Source organism: Pleurodeles waltl, chromosome 10 (assembly GCF_031143425.1).
Source record: "Pleurodeles waltl isolate 20211129_DDA chromosome 10, aPleWal1.hap1.20221129, whole genome shotgun sequence".
NCBI lineage: Eukaryota > Metazoa > Chordata > Amphibia > Caudata > Salamandridae > Pleurodeles > Pleurodeles waltl.
Genome location: NC_090449.1, coordinates 713,674,062 through 713,695,595, shown reverse-complemented (window position 1 = coordinate 713,695,595; position 21,534 = coordinate 713,674,062). Strand labels below are relative to the sequence as shown.

General features: G+C 46.6%; 1 protein-coding gene across 1 annotated transcript in view; it reads left to right on the top strand.

Annotated features, from left to right (window-relative positions):
- The window catches only part of CREM (cAMP responsive element modulator), an 823,729-nt gene that overhangs the window by 256,320 nt on the left and 545,875 nt on the right, over nt 1–21,534 (top strand). The window contains exon 3 of the mRNA XM_069211219.1: nt 6,503–6,626. Within this exon, the coding sequence (XP_069067320.1) occupies nt 6,513–6,626 (114 nt within the window). The 5' untranslated portion in view covers nt 6,503–6,512. The remainder of the gene's footprint in view (nt 1–6,502; nt 6,627–21,534) is intronic.

Below are 21,534 nucleotides of genomic sequence, written 5' to 3'. Positions count from 1 at the left end.
CTTTGGGTGCTCATCCTCGGCCAATGGCACCACCAAGGGCCATCATAGCACACCTCCTGAACTATAATGATATGGACTGTATCCTTCGGACTGCCCTTGAGACCGAAGGGCTGTTTTTAAAAATTGCATAATATCCATTTACCTGGACTATACGAATAAGGTCCAGTCCTCCCGAATGGGGTTTTTGGAGGTAAAGGCCAAGCTTCGTGCCATGTACATCAGATACATTTTATTGTATCCGGCACGTCTGAAGGTGATTTTTGGAGGCAAGTCGCTGTTTTTTGATCATCCTGAGGAAGTCTGTAGATGGCTGGAGATATGGGACAGGGTTGGCCCGGGTCCTTCTGGGTGATCTGGCGTTGGCTTGGCTCATACTTCTGGAGTGGACGGTGCGGACTGGAGGAGGCGTGGAGATGGCCTGTTGCGGGTCGCTGCGCAGCGTCATGATAACTCTGTCAGCAGAATTAAAATCCCACAGGATGGCACTATGGCGGTGGTGGATCCTGAGCAGGCCGTTGAACGTGCTGACTCATCAGATGGGGGAGCTGATATGCTTTCTGTTGATTCTTGAACATGTTGGCCTTTGGTGGATACTGCTCGTACGGTCCCTCAGGGGGGTCTTGTGTTCGGCTTGTGGATCACGACTCGCATGATTGGGAGCAATGGAAATGTCATGGATGTTGGTTTAAAGGGTCTACATATGCATTTATATTCTTTGTTAGTGGTGGGGGAAATGCTTATCCTAGACTATTATTGGGGCGGGAGGTAGGCACTTTGTATACTGTTGTTGGGACGGGAGGAGTTCACTTCCACAGTTGTGGTAGGACTTTTGGGTGTCGAATGAGGGCTGTTGTCCTGTCAGCATACATATATATGGAGATACAGTATGTTTTGCTGTGTACGTTTTATTGTTCATCCGGGGTGGGTATAGGGGTTTGGGGGTTTACAGTTTGCGCAAGATCGCAGAGGTTGGATGTTTCTAACAGCAGTGCATTGTTGAATGTGGGACGAGCGATAGGGACTTGTCTTGCCTTCACCTTTTGGGTGTGGGGTTTGAGGATGGGCCCTAGGGGGAGGAGTGGATATGCATTCTTAACATGGGTTGACAGATTAATATACTGACATGGAATGTTAGGGGGGTGAAGAGCTATTCTACATGTCATAGAGTACACTCCTTCAAGAGGCGACATAAGGTACATATAGCGTGTCTCCAGGGTACACATATTACAAAGGAGGAATCGCATAAGTTGGCTAAAAAGTGGCTGGGTCGGTGTTCTCCTCGTCCTTCTCCTCCTATGCAAGGGGAGTGTTGATATGGATGGCGCCCGGGATCCCTTTTACACAGTAGTGAAGCAGATGTGGAAGGGAGATGTATACAATTACAGGGCACGTTGGATGGACTGCCCCTTACCATTCTCAACACTTACGCACCTAACATAGGCAATCACTCCTTTTATGACAATATGCCTGAAATGCTGGGGGAGGGGTTAGTCTCCCCTCTAATATGGGCTGGAGACTACAATTGTATATTGGATGGCGAGATGGATCGTTCTCTATCTAAATTGGGCACCAAACCATTAATGAGGAGATCCCTCACAGAGGTTATGCATGAACTTGGATGGATGGAGAGAACTACATCCGGAGACTAGGGAATACACCTGTCATCCTAAGACGCACAATACATATAGTTGGGTAGACCGTTTCCTCTTGGGTGGACTGACTTGTTCACAGGTAACGGATGTCAAGCATTTGGTGAGGTTTTTGTCTGATCATGCACCAGTGCTGATGCATATGCTGTGGGGATCTGATGCTAAAGTGTCCCGCAGTTGGCGTATGCCTACGTCTTTTTTGATGGTTGCTGGTTGTCGTGATGAAATGGCGGTGGCCCTTAAGAACTACTTGGATTTGAATTGGGGTACGACTACTCCAGGGGCACAGAATGGGAAGCCATAAAGGCGGTATTAACTGTAGTGTGTATCAGTACTTCATGTGGGCTGCGCAAAGAAATGGAACAGGAACTTGCAGACTGGGAGAGTGCACTGGAGGTATTAGAACACCAGACACCGATAACTTGATAGGTTGAGCAAGAGCAGCTTCGGCTGTTTAAGAAGGCCAGTAGCTGCTGGGACACGCTATATAAGGTCACCCTTAGATCATATAGACAGCAATTCCATACGGAGGGAGACAAGTCGGGTAAATTGCTGGCATGGCTCCTCAAGTGCGAGGTTGAGTCTCCTCCCATCCTGCACATTAAGAATGCGGAGGGGGTACTGGTTACAAATCGCAGAGATATCCTTCGATTATTAGTGGAGCATTTGCAGGTTGTGTCCAGGGCTGGTCCTCCCGTCCTGCATGTTAGCTTAGGAAAGTTTCTGAAGCGGATGAGACTTCCGCAGCTGGAGCCGGACTGTATGGAAAGTCTAGAGGCTGAGATAACAATAGAGGAAGGGGGTGAGGCTCTGGAGACGTTGTCAAAATCTAAATCACCTGGTGGGGATGGTTTCCCGATCAAGTTGTACCAAATGTTTTCTCTCCTTCTGAGAGAGAGGTTGTTGGAGTTTGAGGAGGTCCGGAATCAGGGCATTCTTCCTGAGACCATGCGTCAGGGCGTTGTCCGTCTAATGCTTAAGCCTGGGGGCATCCTGATGACCCTTCCTCATATCGTCCCCTCACTATGTTCAATATGGATGTCAAGATTCTGTGTAAAATTTTGGCTACTCGACTGCATGGAGTGGTCCGGGGTTTGGTACACAAGGATCAATGTGTATTTATTCCGGGCATAGTACGACTTACAACTTACACCGTTTAGCACACGTTCTACATGATACTTCGGGGCGGTAGACAAATTGGTTTTAATTTCACTGGATCTAGAGAAGGCCTTTGATACTGTAGAGTGAAACTACCTACTGGTAGTTCTGCAGGGAATGGGATTTGGCCCACATTTTTGTGCTTGGGTTCGTTTGTTGTACACTGCTCCCACTGCACGTGTTCGGGGGAGTGGAGAGCTTTCGAACTCTTGGGTGATACGTAGGGGGACCAGACAGAGATGCCAACTGCCTCCGCTCCTCTTTGCTTTAGCGGTGCAACCGCTGGCGGTCTGACTGCGTGAGAAATTGGAGCCCTGGGGTGTGCAGGTGGGTCAGGTTACTCATATTGTCTCCCTATATGCCAACGATGTGTTTATATACCTCCGAGAGCCACGCGTTTCAGCTCCTTTGTTGTTATAGTTGTTGGAATCATTTGGGGCTGTATCTGGTCCTCGGGTGAGTAGGAAAAAACGCTCCTGTTTCATTTACGATCAATATGCGATGCCCTGCCAGAGGACTTGCTGGGGGTGGGGCTCAGATGGGAGCACAAATGTTTTTGATATTTGGGCATATGGGTCACACATACGACAACGGCACATGTGACGCACAATGTAGAGCTGGTGGTGAAAGTTCTGGAGCGCTCTGTCTCGTTCTGGAATAAGCTATTTCTTTCTGTGATGGGAAGGGCGGCTGTGGCCAAGATGGTGTTTTTGCCCGGTGTCTTTACCTTGTGCAGAATTCTCTGTTTCCGTTGGCAGCTCAGCTTTTCAATCGCCTGAACAGCTTGTTGATTTCCTTGGTTTGGGCTGGCTGCCGTAGCAGGGTGGCGTTGTCCACGTTACAAAGGGATATGGAAGATGGAGGCTTGGCGCTCCCTAATATTAGACTCTATTATTATGCAGCTCATTTACAACATGCTGCTAAGTGGATGACGCAATCGGACAATTGGGAGAAGTGACTATTCGCTGCCATGTTGGGAGGTCAGGCACGCATTAATGACGGGTGGGCGGTCGGAGACTCCTGTCCCCTATTTGGTTAAGACTACAGCAGGGTTCCCAGAGCAGGCGGTTAAGAAAATACTTTGACGTGCCCCCTTTGATAGGAAGCTAAAGATTTGGAGTCTATCCTCTTTTCGGGATATGGATAGTTTAATGTCATTGGAAGCTTGGAGAGTGGGTGGTTGCGTGGTGGCTGGTGTTTTATACCCTAACGGGAGTTTATCTTTTTTCAGGAAGCACGAGATACGTTCGGATTAAGCACTGGACATTTTTGCAGTATGCCAAGATCAAAAGTGTGGCTCGAGAGGTCTGGTGTGGATTCCCGGTGGCCCCCCCAGCATCAATGGTGTTAAACTGGTTGATAAATTGTGGAGAGGATTCCCATTTGGTTACCCTGTTTTAAAGGTCTCTGCATGGGGATCATGCCGGGGTGGAGTGTGCAGCGCGTAGGGCCTGGGTTCAAGAACTAGAGGACCCTCTAGAAGATGTGGACTGGAATATGGCACGGTCTCTGGTACGCATGGTCTCTTGTAACCACAGACTTAAGTTGTTGCTTTTTAATTTTGTTCATCGTGTATATATTATGCCTGCTCGACTTAACAAGATGGACATGACAAAGGAGACTAGGGGCCTTATTACAACTTTGGAGAAGGTGTTAATCCGTCCCAAATGTGACGGATATACCACCAGCCGTATTACGAGTTCCATAGGATATAATGGACTCGTAATACGGCTGGTGGTATATCCGTCACTTTACCGTCACTTTTGGGACGGATTAACACCTCCAAAGTTGTAATCAGGCCCTTGGTCTCCTAGATGTGGGAAGACAGATGCTTCTTTTCTCAACTTAGCGTGGTCCTGCATGGAGGTGCAGCAATTTTGGTGGGTGGTGGTTCAGGAGAAAGACGGGGTCACCGATCTGGGGCTCGAAACAAAGCCCTTGACTTGCATTCTGGGTATAGTATGGAGACCACGGAGTAGGCACGTCCCATATAGATTTGCACAGCTTGCACTGGTGCTGGCTAAGCGCAGGGTGGCTATAGGCTGGATGAGTGCACAAAGCCCATCCTTTCCTACCTGGACCCGTTGTCGTTGCTGGTTTAAGGATGACAGTACTTATGTATGTAGGCGACTACGCCAATCCTACAGCAAAAAGCAACTGTCATCCCAACCCTTCCGGCTCACAACCAGTACCTCACCGAAAACGCCAAATGGTTAAATGTGATTTGTGGCAGCCTTTACGCATGGACTCAAAAGCGTGACATCTCAGGGAGTGTCTCAATCACACACAGGCAATGAAGAAGATGCAGTGAAGTTTCAACAAGGCTCATTTTAGTAAAAATGCAATCTGCGATAAGTTGCATGGGCTGCAATGATTAAGATAATGAACAATGCAAGGAATAGAATAGTAAAGACGAGAGTCATTAATACAAGACCCCAACCATCTTGCAATATCATGAAACAACATGAATTGTGCAATATGTCCTAATACCCTAGTGTGTAGACCTAACCTCTAACCTAGAAGAGAGGTAGGTATGCTAAACCTCAATCTGCCAATGTCATGTCCATGAGAAGAGCCCCCAACCCTCACCTTGGAATGAGGTCTCTAGCTCAGACTCCGCAGGAAGACGAAGACTGGGTAAGTGTCAAGGCAACGGGCTGCATCGATAGCAGCGATGGCATTTGGTCGGAATCCCTCTGACTATCTGATAAAGTGAGGAGTATATATGCAGATCTGCTTGGACCCCTGACAAAAGTTTGTTCCCAAACAATAGATAACAAGGCGTGCTTGTGACGGTAATTAGTATAAACAATTCCATCAAAAGCCTAAAGAGGGAAAGTACCTAACGTGAACACCTCCAGTTTGTTTGTATTTGTCGCCTGATCTTGACGCCTTAGCGCGGTGGCACTGATAAGGAAATCAAAACATGGGCCTAAGCTAAAACAACATTTGATTAAAATAATTAATCAAATAAATGCTCTAAAACAGAGCAAGCTAAGTAGGTTAAAAGTCACTGGGTGATGGGGGCACGAGTCTGCAAGCCACAGGCTAAGCTAACTCCTGTATCCCATTAAAACAAACTAAGATTCACTACACCGTGATGTTTTGGAATGGGGTGTTGTTGAAGAGCAAAAGATGAGACTGACACATAGGGAGAAAGGGGCTTTGACTGACTTGACTTGGAGCACATTATTAGAACGCTTCATAGAGGTTCAGGAGTCCAGCTCTGATTGGAGCACTGATGATGATTGTTGACTGTGGAATGTTATGCTATGACAGCCAACTGCCGTATATAGTAACGCTGATAAACATAGTATATGAACTACTTGGTTACATGGGAAGGGGAGGTGGAGGTAGCTACTATTGGTCTGATTGGATATGTTCCATGCTTCTTTATGTCATCATCCTTCGCCCAGGGGAGCAATAGACATTGTGGTATCACACATTGATATGCACTGCTTTCTTTCTATCTTTGTCTTTAAGTTGTTCTACTATAAACTCAATAAAATAGAGTTAAAAAAAACAACTCAAAAAACCTTTGTTCATGTTATTCTTTCTTGATGCCTTAAAATCCTACAGAGAGTCTGTGGTCAGATACAAATTAATTTGTTGCTTCATGGGGATATAAATATTTTACCTATAAAGGGAACGTTTTCAATTGAGTGCTAATTTGATATGGCTTTCTTTGTTTTTAGAAAAACGACAATGGAAACAGTACAATCACAACAAGATATAAATGCTATAGATTCTGTAGCAGAGAGCGATGTTATCCATATACCAACTCTCCCTGGGCAACCTCATATTCCTTCGATAAAGCAGGTAATAAACTTGGCCTTCACTCAACTTTCTGTGCAGGATTTGATATTCAGCAATCTAGTGCTAGAAAATTGTATCACCGCCAAATGAATCTAAACTTGGGTTTCATGCTTACATGTCTGGGGAAAATGGCTGCCGAACTGAAGAGAGCATTGCCATTTGCGTTACCAGAACAAATTCAAAAAATTGCAGGCCCGTGAAGAAGTACTAGTAGTTAGTAAATCCAAGTAACAGTACTAGTCATTTCCTCAGTCTTTCTAGAAACAGAAATAGCAGGTCACTGTCATTAAGGTTCCATTAAAGTTCAGAGTTGTCTTTTAGGTAAATCATTTATGCACTTATCTAGACTTTGGCTTTGCCATTTGCTTGTATTTGAATCAAGCAATAATAAAGGGTATACAGTACATTAGTTGATGCCCCTTCTTTTGAACCAAATATTAGGAGTGTATCCAACAAAATGAGATGTATTTCAAACAGTGCCCTGGGGTGCAACAGGCGTGTGCACCCCTTTCTGATCTCACATGACACTCCTATGATATTACAGAAAGGGATGCAGAACCTTGTGCATCCCCTTCTGTAATACATAATCCACAGTCAGTGCATTTCTTAAGGGCTCCTCTGGAAAGGGGGTCAAAGGAGATTGCATGGACACCCCAGAAAATCCCCTGCAATTGGGTGCATCACTCAATGTTGCCGTATGCCAAGGGATGTCTGTTACCTCTTTGAACTCTGGCTGTGTACCACCTCCATTTTAAAAGATCACTAATGTGGCTCTTATGGCAGTCACAAACTTGAGTCTGTCCTAGAGGCGGACATTATCTTAGCATTATCAGCACACTGTCCCTGTTTGCATCCGGCACACATGGTTAAAGGTGCACCATGGCGCAAACAGGGACAGTGCACTCCTCCTTACATAACGTCCTTTACACAATACAGCCCATAGCATGCAGCAAGAAACTGCTGCAGTTCAGCAGACCTCAAATTACATATTCAAGCCGCATTTCCAGGCCAATGAACTTGTAAAATGTTAACACGTGTCCCTTACAACACATAAACAAATACTTCAGTTGATATCTGTTTCCTAAATGCCACCTGTTGCATCAACAGGTGACACAGTCAGGGTTGTAGTTGTCAATGGTAAAACATATTACTCAGATTACACTGTATTTTACAGTCCTCAAACGATCTCACTCCAGAGCCTTAAAAACATACCTACAATAGCCCAGGGTTCACTGTTTCACTTAACTTGGGCTTAGCCCTTACTTGCAGGCAAAAAAAATTATATAATGGATTGAGAACAGAGGGGAAACAAATATCAACATATTCATAGCCGCAGTAAAGTCCAAAATATCCAGTATTATACTGGTGTTCTAGTTGCTGTAGAAATTGGGTAGGTGTCTCTTCCTCATAGCTAAAGAACATCCCGATAGCTCGGGCAGCAACTAGTTGCCAGCTCCTCCTTAGATCTATTCCACCAAAATATGTAAATCAGCTGCCATATAATATATCACAGTTTCATAGAACCATGCCTTCCCTCCCACTTATTGGCTTCACCAGGTGAACAGTATGGATGGCCTCTGTTGTACCACTAAGATTCCCCTTTCTATCCATATAGGGAGGCCCTGAAACATATAAAGAAGTCAGGTATACATTGTCACCACTAGATGAACATATATCAGTATCTGGTGTGGTTCATCTTAACTTCCTGCAGTATGTTGAGTTAATTGACACTATCCAGTCCAGTTGCATTCAGGACCATACTATATCCCAGGTTCTTGACTGATATGGCCATAATCCTACAGGTGATCATTTTCCATATCAATGACAAGTCCTTCTCTTTGAGATTAATATGGGACAGTTTATTCATATTCCTGTTAATAAAACCCAACACACTGCAGTAGAAATGGAGCACTGAGATTAAGGCAGACGAGATATGCCAAGATCTGTGAGGGAAAGCATAACATAATCTGAAAACTATGAAACCTTCAATCAATCAATCAATCAAAGATATTTATAGAGCGCGCTACTCACCCGTGAGGGTCTCAAGGCGCGGGGGGTGGAAAAGGGGTGGGGGATGGGAGATCACTGTTCGAAAAGCAAGGTCTTAAGGCTCTTCCTGAAGTGTAGGAGGTCCTGGGTCTTGCGGAGGTGGGTGGGGAGGGAGTTCCAGGCCCTGGGGGCTAGGTAGGAGAAGGATCTGCCTCCGGTGGTGGTGTGTTTGATGCAAGGGACTGTGGCGAGAGAGAGAGGTCGGCGGAGCGGAGGGGGAGTGTGGAAGGTCACTCTTTCGTTAAGGTAGGCAGGGCCGGTATTGTGGAGCGATTTGTGTGCAAGGATGAGGATCTTAAAGGTGATCCTTTTGTCTATGGGGAGCCAGTGGAGGGATCTGAGGTGTGGTGAGATGTGTTCGTGTCGGGGGAGGTCGAGGATGAGTCATGCTGCTGAGTTCTGGATTCGCTGTAGTTTGCGCTTGAGTTTGTGTGGTGCCGGCATAGAGGGCGTTGCCGTAGTCAAGACTGCTGCTGATGAGTGCGTGAGTGACTGTCTTTCTGGTCTCTGTGGGGATCCACTTGAATGTTTTTTTCAGTATGCGGAGTGTGTTGAAACCTAAGGAGGTGAGGGCGTTGATTTGTTGGGTAATCGAGAGGGAGGAGTCCAGGATGATGCAGAGGTTGCGTGCGTCGTTTGTGGGGCTTAGTGTGGTGGGCCACCACGAGGGTCCCAAGTGTTTTTGTGTGGGCCAAAGAGGATTATTTCGGTTTTGTTGGAGTTGAGTTTAAGGTGGTTGGCTATCATCCAGGCAGCGGTGTCGAGGAGTGCAGTGTGTAGGTTGGATTTGGCGGTGTTGGGGTCGCGGGTGAGGGAGAAGATGAGTTGAGTGTCATCAGCGTATGAGAGGATGGTGATGCCGTGGGGTTTGATGATGTTGGCTAGTGGGGTCATGTAGATGTTAAAGAGTGTGGGGCTGAGGGAGGAGCCATGGGGGACTCTGCAGGTGATTTTGGTGGCGGAGGATTGGAAGGGGGGAGACGGACTTTTCGGGTTCTGTCGGTGAGGAAGGAGGTGAGTCAGTCCAGGGCTTTGTGTCTTATCCCGGCATCGTGAAGGCGTGTGCTGAGTGTGTGGTGGCAGACAGTGTCAAAGGCTGTGGAGAGGTCCAGGAGTATGAGTGCTACGGTCTCGCCCATGTCGACTCTGGATCTGATTTCGTTGGTGCATGCGATGAGAGCAGTTTTAGTGCTGTGGTTCTTGCGGAACCCAGATTGGGAGGGGTCGAGTATGTGGTTTGTCTCGAGGAAGTGGGATAGGCGGGAGTTGACTATTTTTTCCGTGACCTTGGCTGGGAATGGGAGGAGGGAGATGGGGCGGTAGTTGGAGAGGTCGTCTAGGTCGGCTTTGGGTTATTTTAGAGCGCAGTGACTTCCGCGTGTTTCCAGAGGTCTGGGAAGGTGGCGGTTTCGAATGAGCTGTTGATTGTGGCTCGGAGTATGGGGGCGATGGCGGGGCTGGCTCTGTTGTATATTCGGTGGGGGCATGGATCGGAGGGGGAGCCAGAGTGAATGGAGTTCATTGTGATTTCAGTTTCTTCGTCGGTGGTGGGGGCCCAGGTGGTGAGTAAGTTGGGGTGTGTGTGTGGTGGGTTTGTATTGGGTGGGTGGGGGGTGCGTGTGGAGGATGTGTGTGGTGTGAAGCTGTTGTGTATGTCCAGGATTTTGTGGTGAAGTGATTTGAGAGGGAGTTGCAGAGGGTTTGTGTGTGCGTGGGGTCTTGGTTGCTGGCTTTGGGTTTGGAGAGCTCTTTGATGATGATAAAGAGTTCTTTGCTGCTTTGGGAGTTGTTGTCAATGCGTTCCTTGTAGTGTGCTCTTTTGACGATGCGTATGAGTTGGTGGTGGATGCGTGTGGTGATTTTGAGGCCGGCGAAGTTAGTGGTAGTGGGTTCTTGTCTCCAGGTTTTCTCTGCTTTGCGGCATTTGCGTTTGGACTCGTGGAGTTCAGTGGTGAACCATGGGGCGTTCTTGATATTGCAGGTGGTGATGTTTTTTCTGAAGGGCGCGAAATTGTCGGCACAGGTGGTGATCCATTTGTTGAGGTTGTGTGCGGCAGTGTTGGGGTCGGTTATGTTGGGGGGTGTTTGTGTCAGTTGGGAGATCAGGCGCTCAGTGGGGATCTTGTCCCACATGCGGTAGGGGGTGGTGTGATGGTGGTGTGTGGGTGGTTTGTTGTAGGAGAAGTGGACGCATTGGTGATCTGTCCATTGGAGTTTGGTGGTGTGGGTGTAGGTGACGTGTTGGCTTGAGGTGAAAATTGCATCGAGTGTGTGTCCAGCTGAGTGGGTGGGGGCTGTGACCAGTTGTTTGAGTCCTAGGTTGGAGAAGTTGTCTAGGAGGGAAGAGGAGTTGTGGTCGTGAGGGTTTTCCAGGTGGAAGTTGAATTCGCCGAGGAGTATGTAGTCTGTGGAGGTGAGAGCGTGCGTGCTGATGGTGTCAGCGATGGTGTCACAGAATGGGGGGCGTGGTCCAGGGGGTCTGTATATGAGTGTGCCTCTGAGGGTGGTGGTGTTGTTGATGTGGATGAGGAAGTGCATGTGTTCTGCGTTGTTGAGGGTGTTGAGGGTGTTGGTGGTGACCTTGATGGTGTCTTTGTGAAGGATGGCGATGCCGCCTCGTGGTTTGTTGAAGCGGTCTTTGCGTTGGAGTTTGTAGCCCTCCAGGGTGGCTATGGCTATGTCTGGCTCAGATGTGGGGCATGTCCATGTTTCTGTGAGGAAGACGATATCGGGTGAGTGTGATGTCCCAGAGTTCTATGGCATGTTTGTGTAGGGACCGGGTGTTCAGTAGCAAACAGCTGAGGTGGTTGCAGGTGGTGTGGTTGTTGTGATGTGTGATAGTGTCTGCGGGGATGCTTGTGGTGTTGTTGCATGTAGAGGTGGCCTTGGTGTGGGGATTGTGTAGGTTGTGGGGTTTGTTGGTGGCTGAGGGTGTTGTTGTGTGGAGGCTGTTGTGTTTGGTGTTGGTGTGTGGTGCGTGGGGGGTGGAGCAGGAGAATAGGCAGGTGCGGCAGGAAAAGGGGCCTTGTGTGTGTGTGTGGGGGTGGTTTGAAAGCAGTTGGGGCGGACTCCGGGGTTGAAGGAGAGGAGTGAGTGGGGGTGGTAGTGTAGTCTGGGGGGATTTTGGCTGGCAGGGCCAGGGGGACGGGTGCAGACGGGCTTGCCTCTGGCGCGGCCGTGCAGCGACCGTCATTAAGAGGGTGAGGTGGGAGGGAGGGGCAGGCGGGAGGTGGGCGGGAACGGGAGAGCGAATGGGGGCGGGAGGGGCGGGGAATAAACAGAGCCGGGGGATCGCACAAGGTTCGAGATGGCCCGGAGAGGTCAAAACAGTGGAAAAAAGGTAAAAGTACAAAAACAATGCACAAAAGAGCAGCGGAAGGTAAAAGGATACAGTCAGAAAGAGTGGGAAGGCACAATCAAAGAACACACTGCACCGAGTAGTCGAGAACAGCGGGAAACAGAAGGTAAGAGGATCTGGTCAGAAACAGTGGGAGAGCACAGTAACAACAACACAGTGCACAGAGTAGCAGAGTACAGCGGAAGTCATAAAGTGAAAAGATCAGGTCTGAAACAGTGGGAAGGTGCAATAACAAAGACACAGAGACGCAGAGGATAGCAGAGTACAGCGGAAGACAGAAAGTGAAAAGATCTGGTCAGAAACAGTGGGAAGGCGCAATAACAAAGACACAGAGATGCAGAGAATAGCAGAGTACAGCGGAAGACAGAAGGTAAAGAGATTGGTCAGAAACAGTAGGAAGGCACAATAACAAAGACACAATGCACAGGGTAGAACACTTACCAGCGTCGCTGGACACCAGGGATGAGGTGGGGGGCTTCGAACTCTCGATCGGTCGCGTGGGCGGGGTTGGGGAGAGGCGTTGCAGCAAGGTGGTGCTGTCGGCGCAGGGGAGCGAGCTCCGGCCGAAAGGTCAGGGGTCTCTCACTTGCGTCGCGCAGCAACTGCCATTAAGAGGGGGAGGTGGGAGGGACGGACAGCTGGGAGGCGGGAGGCGGGCGGGAACGGGAGAGCGAATGGGGGCGGGAGTGGGCGGGGAATAAACAGACCCGGGGGATCGCACAAGGGTCGAGATGGCCCGGAGAGGTAAAAACTGTGGAAAAAAGGTAAAAGTACAAAAACTATGCACAAAGGAGCAGCGGAAGGTAAAAGGGTACAGTCAGAAACAGTGGGAAGGCACAATCAAAGAACACACTGCACCGGGTAGTCGAGAACAGCGGGAGACAGAAGGTAAGAGGATCTGGTCAGAAACAGTGGGAGGGCACAGTAACAACAACACAGTGCACAGAGTAACAGAGTAGAGCGGAAGACAGAAAGTGAAAAGATCAGGTCAGAAACAGTGGGGAGGCGCAATAGCAAAGACGCAGAGGATAGCAGAGTACAGCGGAAGACAGAAAGTGAAAAGATCAGGTCAGAAACAGTGGGAAGGCGCAATAACAAAGACACAAAGACACAGAGATGCAGAGTATAGCAGAGTACAGCGGAAGACAGAAGGTAAAGAGATCGGTCAGAAACAGTAGGAAGGCACAATAACAAAGACACAATGCACAGGGTAGAACACTTACCAGCGTCGCTGGACACCAGGGATGAGGTGGGGGGCTTCGAACTCTCGATCGGTCGCGTGGGCGGGGTTGGGGAGAGGCGTCGCAGCAAGGTGGTGCTGTCGGCGCAGGGGAGCGAGCTCCGGCCGAAAGGTCAGGGGTCTCTCACCTGCGTCGCGCAGCGACCGCCATTAAGAGGGGGAGGTGGGAGGGAGGGGCAGCTGGGAGGCAGGCGGGAACGGGAGAGCGAATGGGGTCGGGGTGGGGCGGGGAATAAACAGAGCCGGGGGATCGCACAGGGGTCGAGATGGCCCAGTGAGTGTCAAATGCACATATTTGCAGATACTTACAAATGCATTTACAAAGGAGTTTTTGACACGGAGAGCCGGAGTGAAAAATCAATGACCAAAGGTCTGTTTATTTTTGCTGCAGCAAAGAGGACAGGTTTACCACTGGCATCCCAGGCCCGAAGTAAAGTGTGCTAGCATAAAGCGTTTAACAGTGATATTTATACTCATACATCAAAGGATACATAAAATGTGTAAATAATGATATACGTCATACAGATATTTTAAGGAGTTAATCAGTTTCCACACACTGGTTCCATTCCCAGCTTTGTCCTTGCCTCCCTTCTGCAGCTGCCTGACTCCCCACATTCTTGAGACCCTTCAAAGGATTACGTGGTTCAAAGGTATAGATATCAGCCTTTCCCTCCCCAAAATACCACAGCCGAGGTCAGTTAGTTATTTGAACACACAATTATAATGAGTACAGTGCCCCAGTTAGGGAAAGAAACCAGCTGCAAGCCTATGGCGTGGAACCAGGCTTATTTTACCTAAACAAATATACATAAGATAACATATGTGATAGACAGTGCGTTCAGAGACAACAAAAGCTCAAACTTACACGTGTAAAAGAAACGAAGCAATTCAAAATGGATTCTAACAATCGACCCTTTTTGAGTTTTTTTTCTTCTGAACATAATCAACGTTTGAATAGTTCTAAATTTCCTCATATATGTTGAATTTTACTCCTACTTCATTGAAATTTGCATTCATGGGGACATAAACAACCGATGGGTATGAGCAACCAGTATCTGTAGTGAGGACAGTGGGGTCAATAGCCATTAGGGAATTTATCTCTTCTCTCTGCATCATAGCTCGATTGGTTTCTAGTATTTTCACTGGCGGAAGTTTACACAATTTTAAACAGGAACAGAGAGCAGGTAAGCACTGTACTAATAAACAACTTAATACAATAGCTATTATTATAAAAAGTATGTCTTTAAACAACCAGCCCCACCCCCCAAACCAAGACCATAACCATGATAAACTCCAATCGCCTCCTTCATATTGGCCCCCCTTTTCAAATACCTGTACTGCTTCTTTTATTTTCCCAATATCCAATTCTATCTCTGATGACTTGTTGACAAAATAACAGCACTTTTGCTGGTACTGATGTTGGATTAAAACACATACTCCTCCTTGTTGTACTGTAATCAAGTCTAGGGCAAGCCGATTTTGTATCGCCAATTGGGCTGCAGAGTTTATCTCTATCTGTATACTTCCTATGGCCTCCCTGGTGGCATTAAATGCAATGGCTAATTCAGCTGACATATTCATCATTGCCAGTTGTAAATCGAAAATTCCAAATCCGGGAATAAGAACATGTAATACTTGAAATACCCAGTTCTTTCGCTCCTCCAGTATGGGTGTCCCTCGTTTGTACCTATGTGCAAAACTCCCCATGTTAAGGGGCTGGGAAGATGATATATTTGATATCACAGTAATGTTGGGTGCCAAATATGCCAGTGAACATATCCCTTCCCAGTTTAGAGGTAGTACTTTATATGCAGTTCTTCCACATACGAAGTACATGCCTCCCTGGATTTGTGAATTTATAATGCTGTATTTTATTCGGGGCAATCCTACACCCTCTGGGGTGTCATGCTCAGAATTATTGCAATATTTGTAATCTTCCCAGATTGTATTTAGCAATGATACATTTGCCCAGGGTGCAACATATGAACATCTAGCCGTCCAGAGGGGGCCAAGGAAAACCCGGGACAATATTACAGGTGAATTTTTCCCATTTCTATCTTGTTCTCTGGAGGGATCATATAACAATCCTTCTGGATCTACTAGAATCTCATTTTCTCCCACAGTCAGGTTCCAATAATTCACAGTGTAATTTTGATGAGTCCCATTAATTAACGCTGTCCAATTTCTGTCTATTTTCTCCTCTCCTTCAAGATCCCAATTCCCTGTTTTTATATCAAATAACAAAGTGTAAACACACTGTTCTGGAGGGATCTTTCCCATGTATTTTGCCTCTGGGTTTTGCCCATAAAAATAGGTACCAAAACATATGGGAAACATTTTAAGTGTGGCATTCTCTCCAGGCATTGGGGAGAGCTTGTATTCTGCCTGGGTATTAGGGAGCACCGCACACCTAGGGTACCATTGATATTCTTGTTGGTCACATCTCCAAGTGGTATTTGGTACAAGACACACTTCCCCTCTTTCATATTCGCTTGGTGATACTGGTACTTCATAAAGGCCTATAGGATCCTCGGGGTGTCTAGACAAGTGCCGGCAAATCCAGCAGTCAGTGAGACTTAATGTCTCCGCTAATTTTCCATGAACCTTTATCAATGGATGTAAGGTAGGATTTTGCAACAATGATGCAACACCACTGGACATTATACATATTAACATAAGGGTCACTAGGTACTTCATTATTGTTTTGTAGAAATAGTTATAAGGCCACTCTTCCCTATTCTCTAGAGGGATATTTGTCCTGCCAAATGGATATATTTTCATAATTTTATTGTGCTCTCCTCCTTGGTCCTACAACCTTTCTATGATACCGTTTTACTCGTCTCAACCGCCTACGCGTGTTCAAAAATATACCCACACAATTACAAAATATGTAAATGCAAAATATTGATATCACTATACTAATAATCATATACGTATAGATACAGATAAGTGAATTTTCCTTCAATGTTCACACCCACTAGGGTTCAGCACCGCCGTGCTTTCCACTCTAGCAGTTAGGCTGCACTGGTTGGTCCATGAACAAGCTTTTTTTTCAAATACAGGACAATAGATGTTGGCTTGATCCTAGGTCCCTTATCTTCTCCTTTTCAAGTTTTAACTCCTGGTGAGTCTCAACTCCCAGTGAGTAAGTCGCGATACTTCAAAGTTCGTCTTCAGTATAGTTTGTCAGTTTCGTTCAGTGTCTCAGCAAAAATGAGGGCGGAGGCCAGCAATTTTCAACCAGATCAGTGATGTGCTTGGGTATTAAACAGAAAAAGGGCACCTTTTTTTTACCGCTGGGACTACAAACCGCACCAACCCTAATGGCTGGCCGCTTCCGTAGAACTGGTACTTGGTTTTTTTCTTTCTCGCCAGTCACAGAACTGTTAACTCCATTTACCCACTGCTTGAATAGCGTTGCACAAGCTGCATCCCACTATACTTGTGTTCTTGTTGAGACAATTGTTCTGACCAATGTTCTGGTGTCGTTGCACAGGCTAGTCACCCGTGTTCATGCTGGAAATTTAGTCATCACAGTCATTTACAACCTCGTCGCCCAAGGTGTGCGTAACAACAGTGAGGATAGCTCGTTTTAATGCTGGTACATCAATGGCATCGGAAATGCCGGTGGCGGTGAAAGCGGGGAACTGTATTTCACGAAGGCAGGCGTGCCGTATTCTGCTGAGCAGAGGATTCCTTGGCCATTCAGAAGAGACCTCAGTTTGCAGTTCCAAGCTAGGAGCTATCAGGGTGATGTAAATGTAGCTTTTCGTAGAGGTCACCACCTTACGCACCTTCAAAATTCTGTTCATTTGGATGGGCGAGGACGCAGGTTGTATCGATGAGTTTGTTGATCTTCAAACAGCAACTCTTCGTCACTGGGCTGCTGTGTCACCTCAGGAGCAGAAGTAGCACTTGAAACCTGTGGAGGTGTTTCCTGTCTCCCTACTTCGCTGTAATCAGGAGACAATGATAATTCTGCTGTTAGAGTACTTTGTAGTGGAATTGGTGCACGCTTACAGTGGCTAGCATGTATCCAGTTTTTCCTTCCTTCCACTTTCACCGCTGTCTGTGTTGCAAGCAGTACCTGGGCTGGCCCCCGCCACCTGGGCTGAAGACTGTTGGTTCTTTGAAAATTCTTTGTCATAAGCCAATCCCCTGGCTTAAAAGGGTGACCAGGGCCTTCAAGAGGAGTCGGTAGGCTGGCCTTGACCTGTTGGTGGATCAAACGCAAATCTTTAGTCAATTGTTTACAGTAATCTACAAACAAAGGATATTGCACTTCAGAAAGCTTCTTTGGTCGTGGTACCCCCCAGATATTGGCTGGCCTTCCCATGACAACTTCATAGGGGGATAATCGTGACTTGCTACTGGCAGTCATCCTGATGGACATTAATGCTAGGGGCAAAGCATCTGGCCATTTTAAGTTGGTCTCAGCACAAATCTTAGCTATTTTGCTCTTCAAGGTGTAATTATACCTTTCTACAAGGCCCGCTGATTGTGGGTGATTTGCAGCATGAAATCGATGTTTGATGTTAAGGGCGGTACAGACCTTCTCCATTACCTCATTAGAAAAATGACTGCCATTGTCACTCCAGACTAATCGTGGCAAGGCGTATCTAGGAAAATATTCTTTTAGTAATATTTTGGCGGTAGAGAGGGCACCATTGTCTTTTAATGGGTAGGCCTCTATCCATTTTGAAAACATGCATACTACCACTAACACGTATTTCAGTTTGTTACACGGTTCCATGTGGATAAAATCCATCTGTATAGCTTCAAAGGGGAGATCAGGAGGGGCAAAGTGGCCAGGGGGCGTAGGGGTCCCTTTTCCTGCATTGTGCACTGCACACACCATACAACTTTTAACCAGGTTATTAGCAGCTTTGGATATCAGAGGATTACTCCAAACATGGTCCAAAGTTGTCTTGATGCCTTGGGCACTGATGTGTGCAGGACTGTGGGCCATAGTAACCATAGCGTGTACATAACAATTGGGTAACATCCATCTTCTTCTGTCTGTGTCATCTGTGTAACAACCCTCACTGTCTAGTCTACCGTTCTTCTCCCACTGTTCCCTTTCCTCTGCTGTTGCTTCTGCTTGAATATCTCTCACACACTGCATGGTATTTTCTAGTACTTCGTTCTGGGGCTCTCCCTTGATGCTACTCTCAACATATGCATTGTCAACTGGTGCTCGTGCTGTTGCTTTCGCTGTAGCATCTGCAAAAGCATTTCCTCGTCCTATATCATCAGTAATTTTTTTGTGGGCACTACACTTAATGATTGCGACCTGACGGGGCAGGCTGAGAGCATTCAAAAGTGTCACAATCAAGTTGCCATGCTGAATGGTAGTGCCATGTGACGTGATAAAGCCTCTATTCGCCCAGAGTCGCCCAAAATTATGAGCTACTCCAAACGCATATTGGCTATCAGTGTAGATGTTAACACTAAGATGTTCACTTATTTCACAAGCTCTGGTGAGGGCAATTAATTCTGCAGCCTGTGCCGAATTTTGCGGGATTCTATGAGATTCAACCACTGTTTTGACTGTGGTGACGGCATAGGCTGCAGTGGTCGTACCATCTGGTAACTTGAAGCAAGACCCATCTACAAACAGCTCTCCCTGTGGGTCAGATAGGGGAGTGTCTGTTAAGTCTACCCGTCCCTTGGCTTCTTCCTCAGTGGCAAAAATGCAATTATGATCAAATTCCACATTGTCCTGAGGGAGGGGTAGTAACGTAGCTGGGTTCAAGACATTGCACCGCTTCAAAGTAATATTTGGACTGAACACTGTTAATTCGTAACCCGTTAGACGAGCACTGGTGAGGTGCTGCGTCTGTGTCTTGTTTAACAAAATATCAACGGCATGAGGAACCATCACAGTGAGCGGATTGCCACCAACAAACCCTTCACTTTGTTTCACCGCAGCTGCTGCAGAAGCCACTCCTCTAAGACAAGTAGGCAAAGCTTGCGCCACAGTGTCCAAGGTGGAAGAGAAGTATGCACAAGGGCGTTGTCTCCCACCTTGGTCCTGTGTCAAAACAGACAATGTACAGCCATGCTTTTCATGCACAAATAAAACAAATGGTTTGCTGTAATCCGGATTACCCAATACAGGAGCAGAGCACATCGCCTTTTTTAATTCTTGAAAAGCCTCCTCACATTTGTCAGTCCAAGGTACAGGAGAGGGCACATCTGAAAGTGTCAGAGCAGTCAATGGTTTTGCTATAAGTGAAAAATTTGGAATCCACTGTCTGCAAAAGGATGTAAATCCCAAAAATGCTCGGACTTCAGAAGGGGTGCGTGGTGCAGTCATTGTATGAACCAATTTAATTCTGTCTGGATGTAATCTCCTTCCCTCCTTAGAGAGGAGGTGTCCTAGATAGGTGACCTCCTCTCTACAATACTGCAATTTTGGAAGGGACACCTTATGGCCCAGAGGTGCTAAATGATGTAATAATGCAACAGTATCAGTCTTACATTGTGTCATGGAATCTGAGGCAATTAAAATATCATCAATGTACTGCAACAATGCAGAGCCTGAAGGTGGATTGAATTGGTCTAATTGACGTTTAAGACATTGACTATATATGCTCTGGGACTCAACAAATCCCTGTGGAATTCTTGTCATCGCGAATGATCTACCAAAAATCGCGAAGCTAAACAAATATTGAGATTCTTCGGCAGTTGGAATGCTAAAGAACGCATTCTTCAAATCGATTACGGTGAAAAAACACGCAGAGGGTGGAATCATGGTGAAAAGACTATTCATGTCTGGGACCACGGGAAACTGGGGAATTACTATTTTATTAATTTCTCTGAGATCAATAACTAATCGATATACTGTGTTATCAGTAAATGATTGCTCACCATCTAATCTATTAGCATCATTTCGTTTCTTTACAACAGGAAGGATTGGACTGTTACATGGGCTGCTCACTATTTCCTTTATGACACCTGCATGCACAAGATCAGATATGACTGCCTTGAGCCCTTTTTCGCTTGATTTAGGTAATTTGTATTGAGGAACACGAGGTAACCGGGCACCTGGTTTGATTTTTATTACAATAGGGTCGATATCCATAATGCCTACATCATTCTTGCCTTTGGCCCATAAGCGAGGGTCTATTTCCTTTAGCTCTGGGGGTAAGTCGTATTCCTGTGAAAACATGCACCGAGTTGGGGAAACACTATCCATAGTTACATAGACACCATCCATTGAACAGTGAATAACTGCATTTAATTTCTTTAACAAATCTAATGCAAACAAGTTTTCATTGCAACCTGATGTTAAAGAGAGTGGCGTGTGTACTGTAAATGGGCCTACAGTTACTCTCATAGGTGTTGAGATGGGGCTCACCACGGGGATTCCAGAAATCCCAATTGATGTGGTATGAAGCCCAGACAGGGGAGCCCCGGGGACTGCAGAATGTGCAATAGATGTTCTGGTGGCACCAGTATCTAGAAGAAACTTATGGCCCTCTCCTTCGATTTTTGCATCAATGTAGGGACCATTTTGATCTACAGGAATACTTACTCGCCCCTGGCCCTGTCTGTGGCTGTCCTAATAATTGTAGGATTCAGAAAAGAAATCATCAGCATAATATTGTCGTTCAAATGCATTGTCAAAAATATTAGTGTTACGCGGGACCTGATTCTCATTCTGCGAATTCTGATCAGTTCTACCTCTTCCTCGTCCTCGTGCATTACCTGCCGCGTTCCCTCTATGAAGTGACATACTTTGTCTTCCTTCCAGTAATGGGCAAGTATCACGCCAATGTCCATCCTGCTTACAGTAGGCACATTGGTTGATATTTAATCGGCGGTCTTGGGGTGGTGCAGATGCACCTCGGCCTCGACCCCTTCCCCGTCCCCTTGGTGGGCCACCCCTTTGCTGAGGGGTTGTATCCCGCTGAGGGTATGCCTGCTGTAATAATACCTTTTTCTTCAACTCTTTTACTGACTTCTCATTCTTTTCTAATTCTTCCTTGTACCTGCTCTCATAGTATTGTGCCATCTGCAAAATCTCTGCCTGTCCCTTCGTCATCCACGAACTCTCTGTTGCTTTTAATTTTTGTGATATTTCAGGTAGAAGGCCATTAACAAAGCGTTCTACAAATAGTGTGACACCTGTTACGGTGGCGAGGTCTTGACCGCTAAAATCTATGAAAGCTTGTTCAATTCTAGTAAAATAATCTGGGACATCTTCACCTATTTTCTGTTTATAAGTGGCAAGTTTTCCCCAATCCACAGTCTGAAGA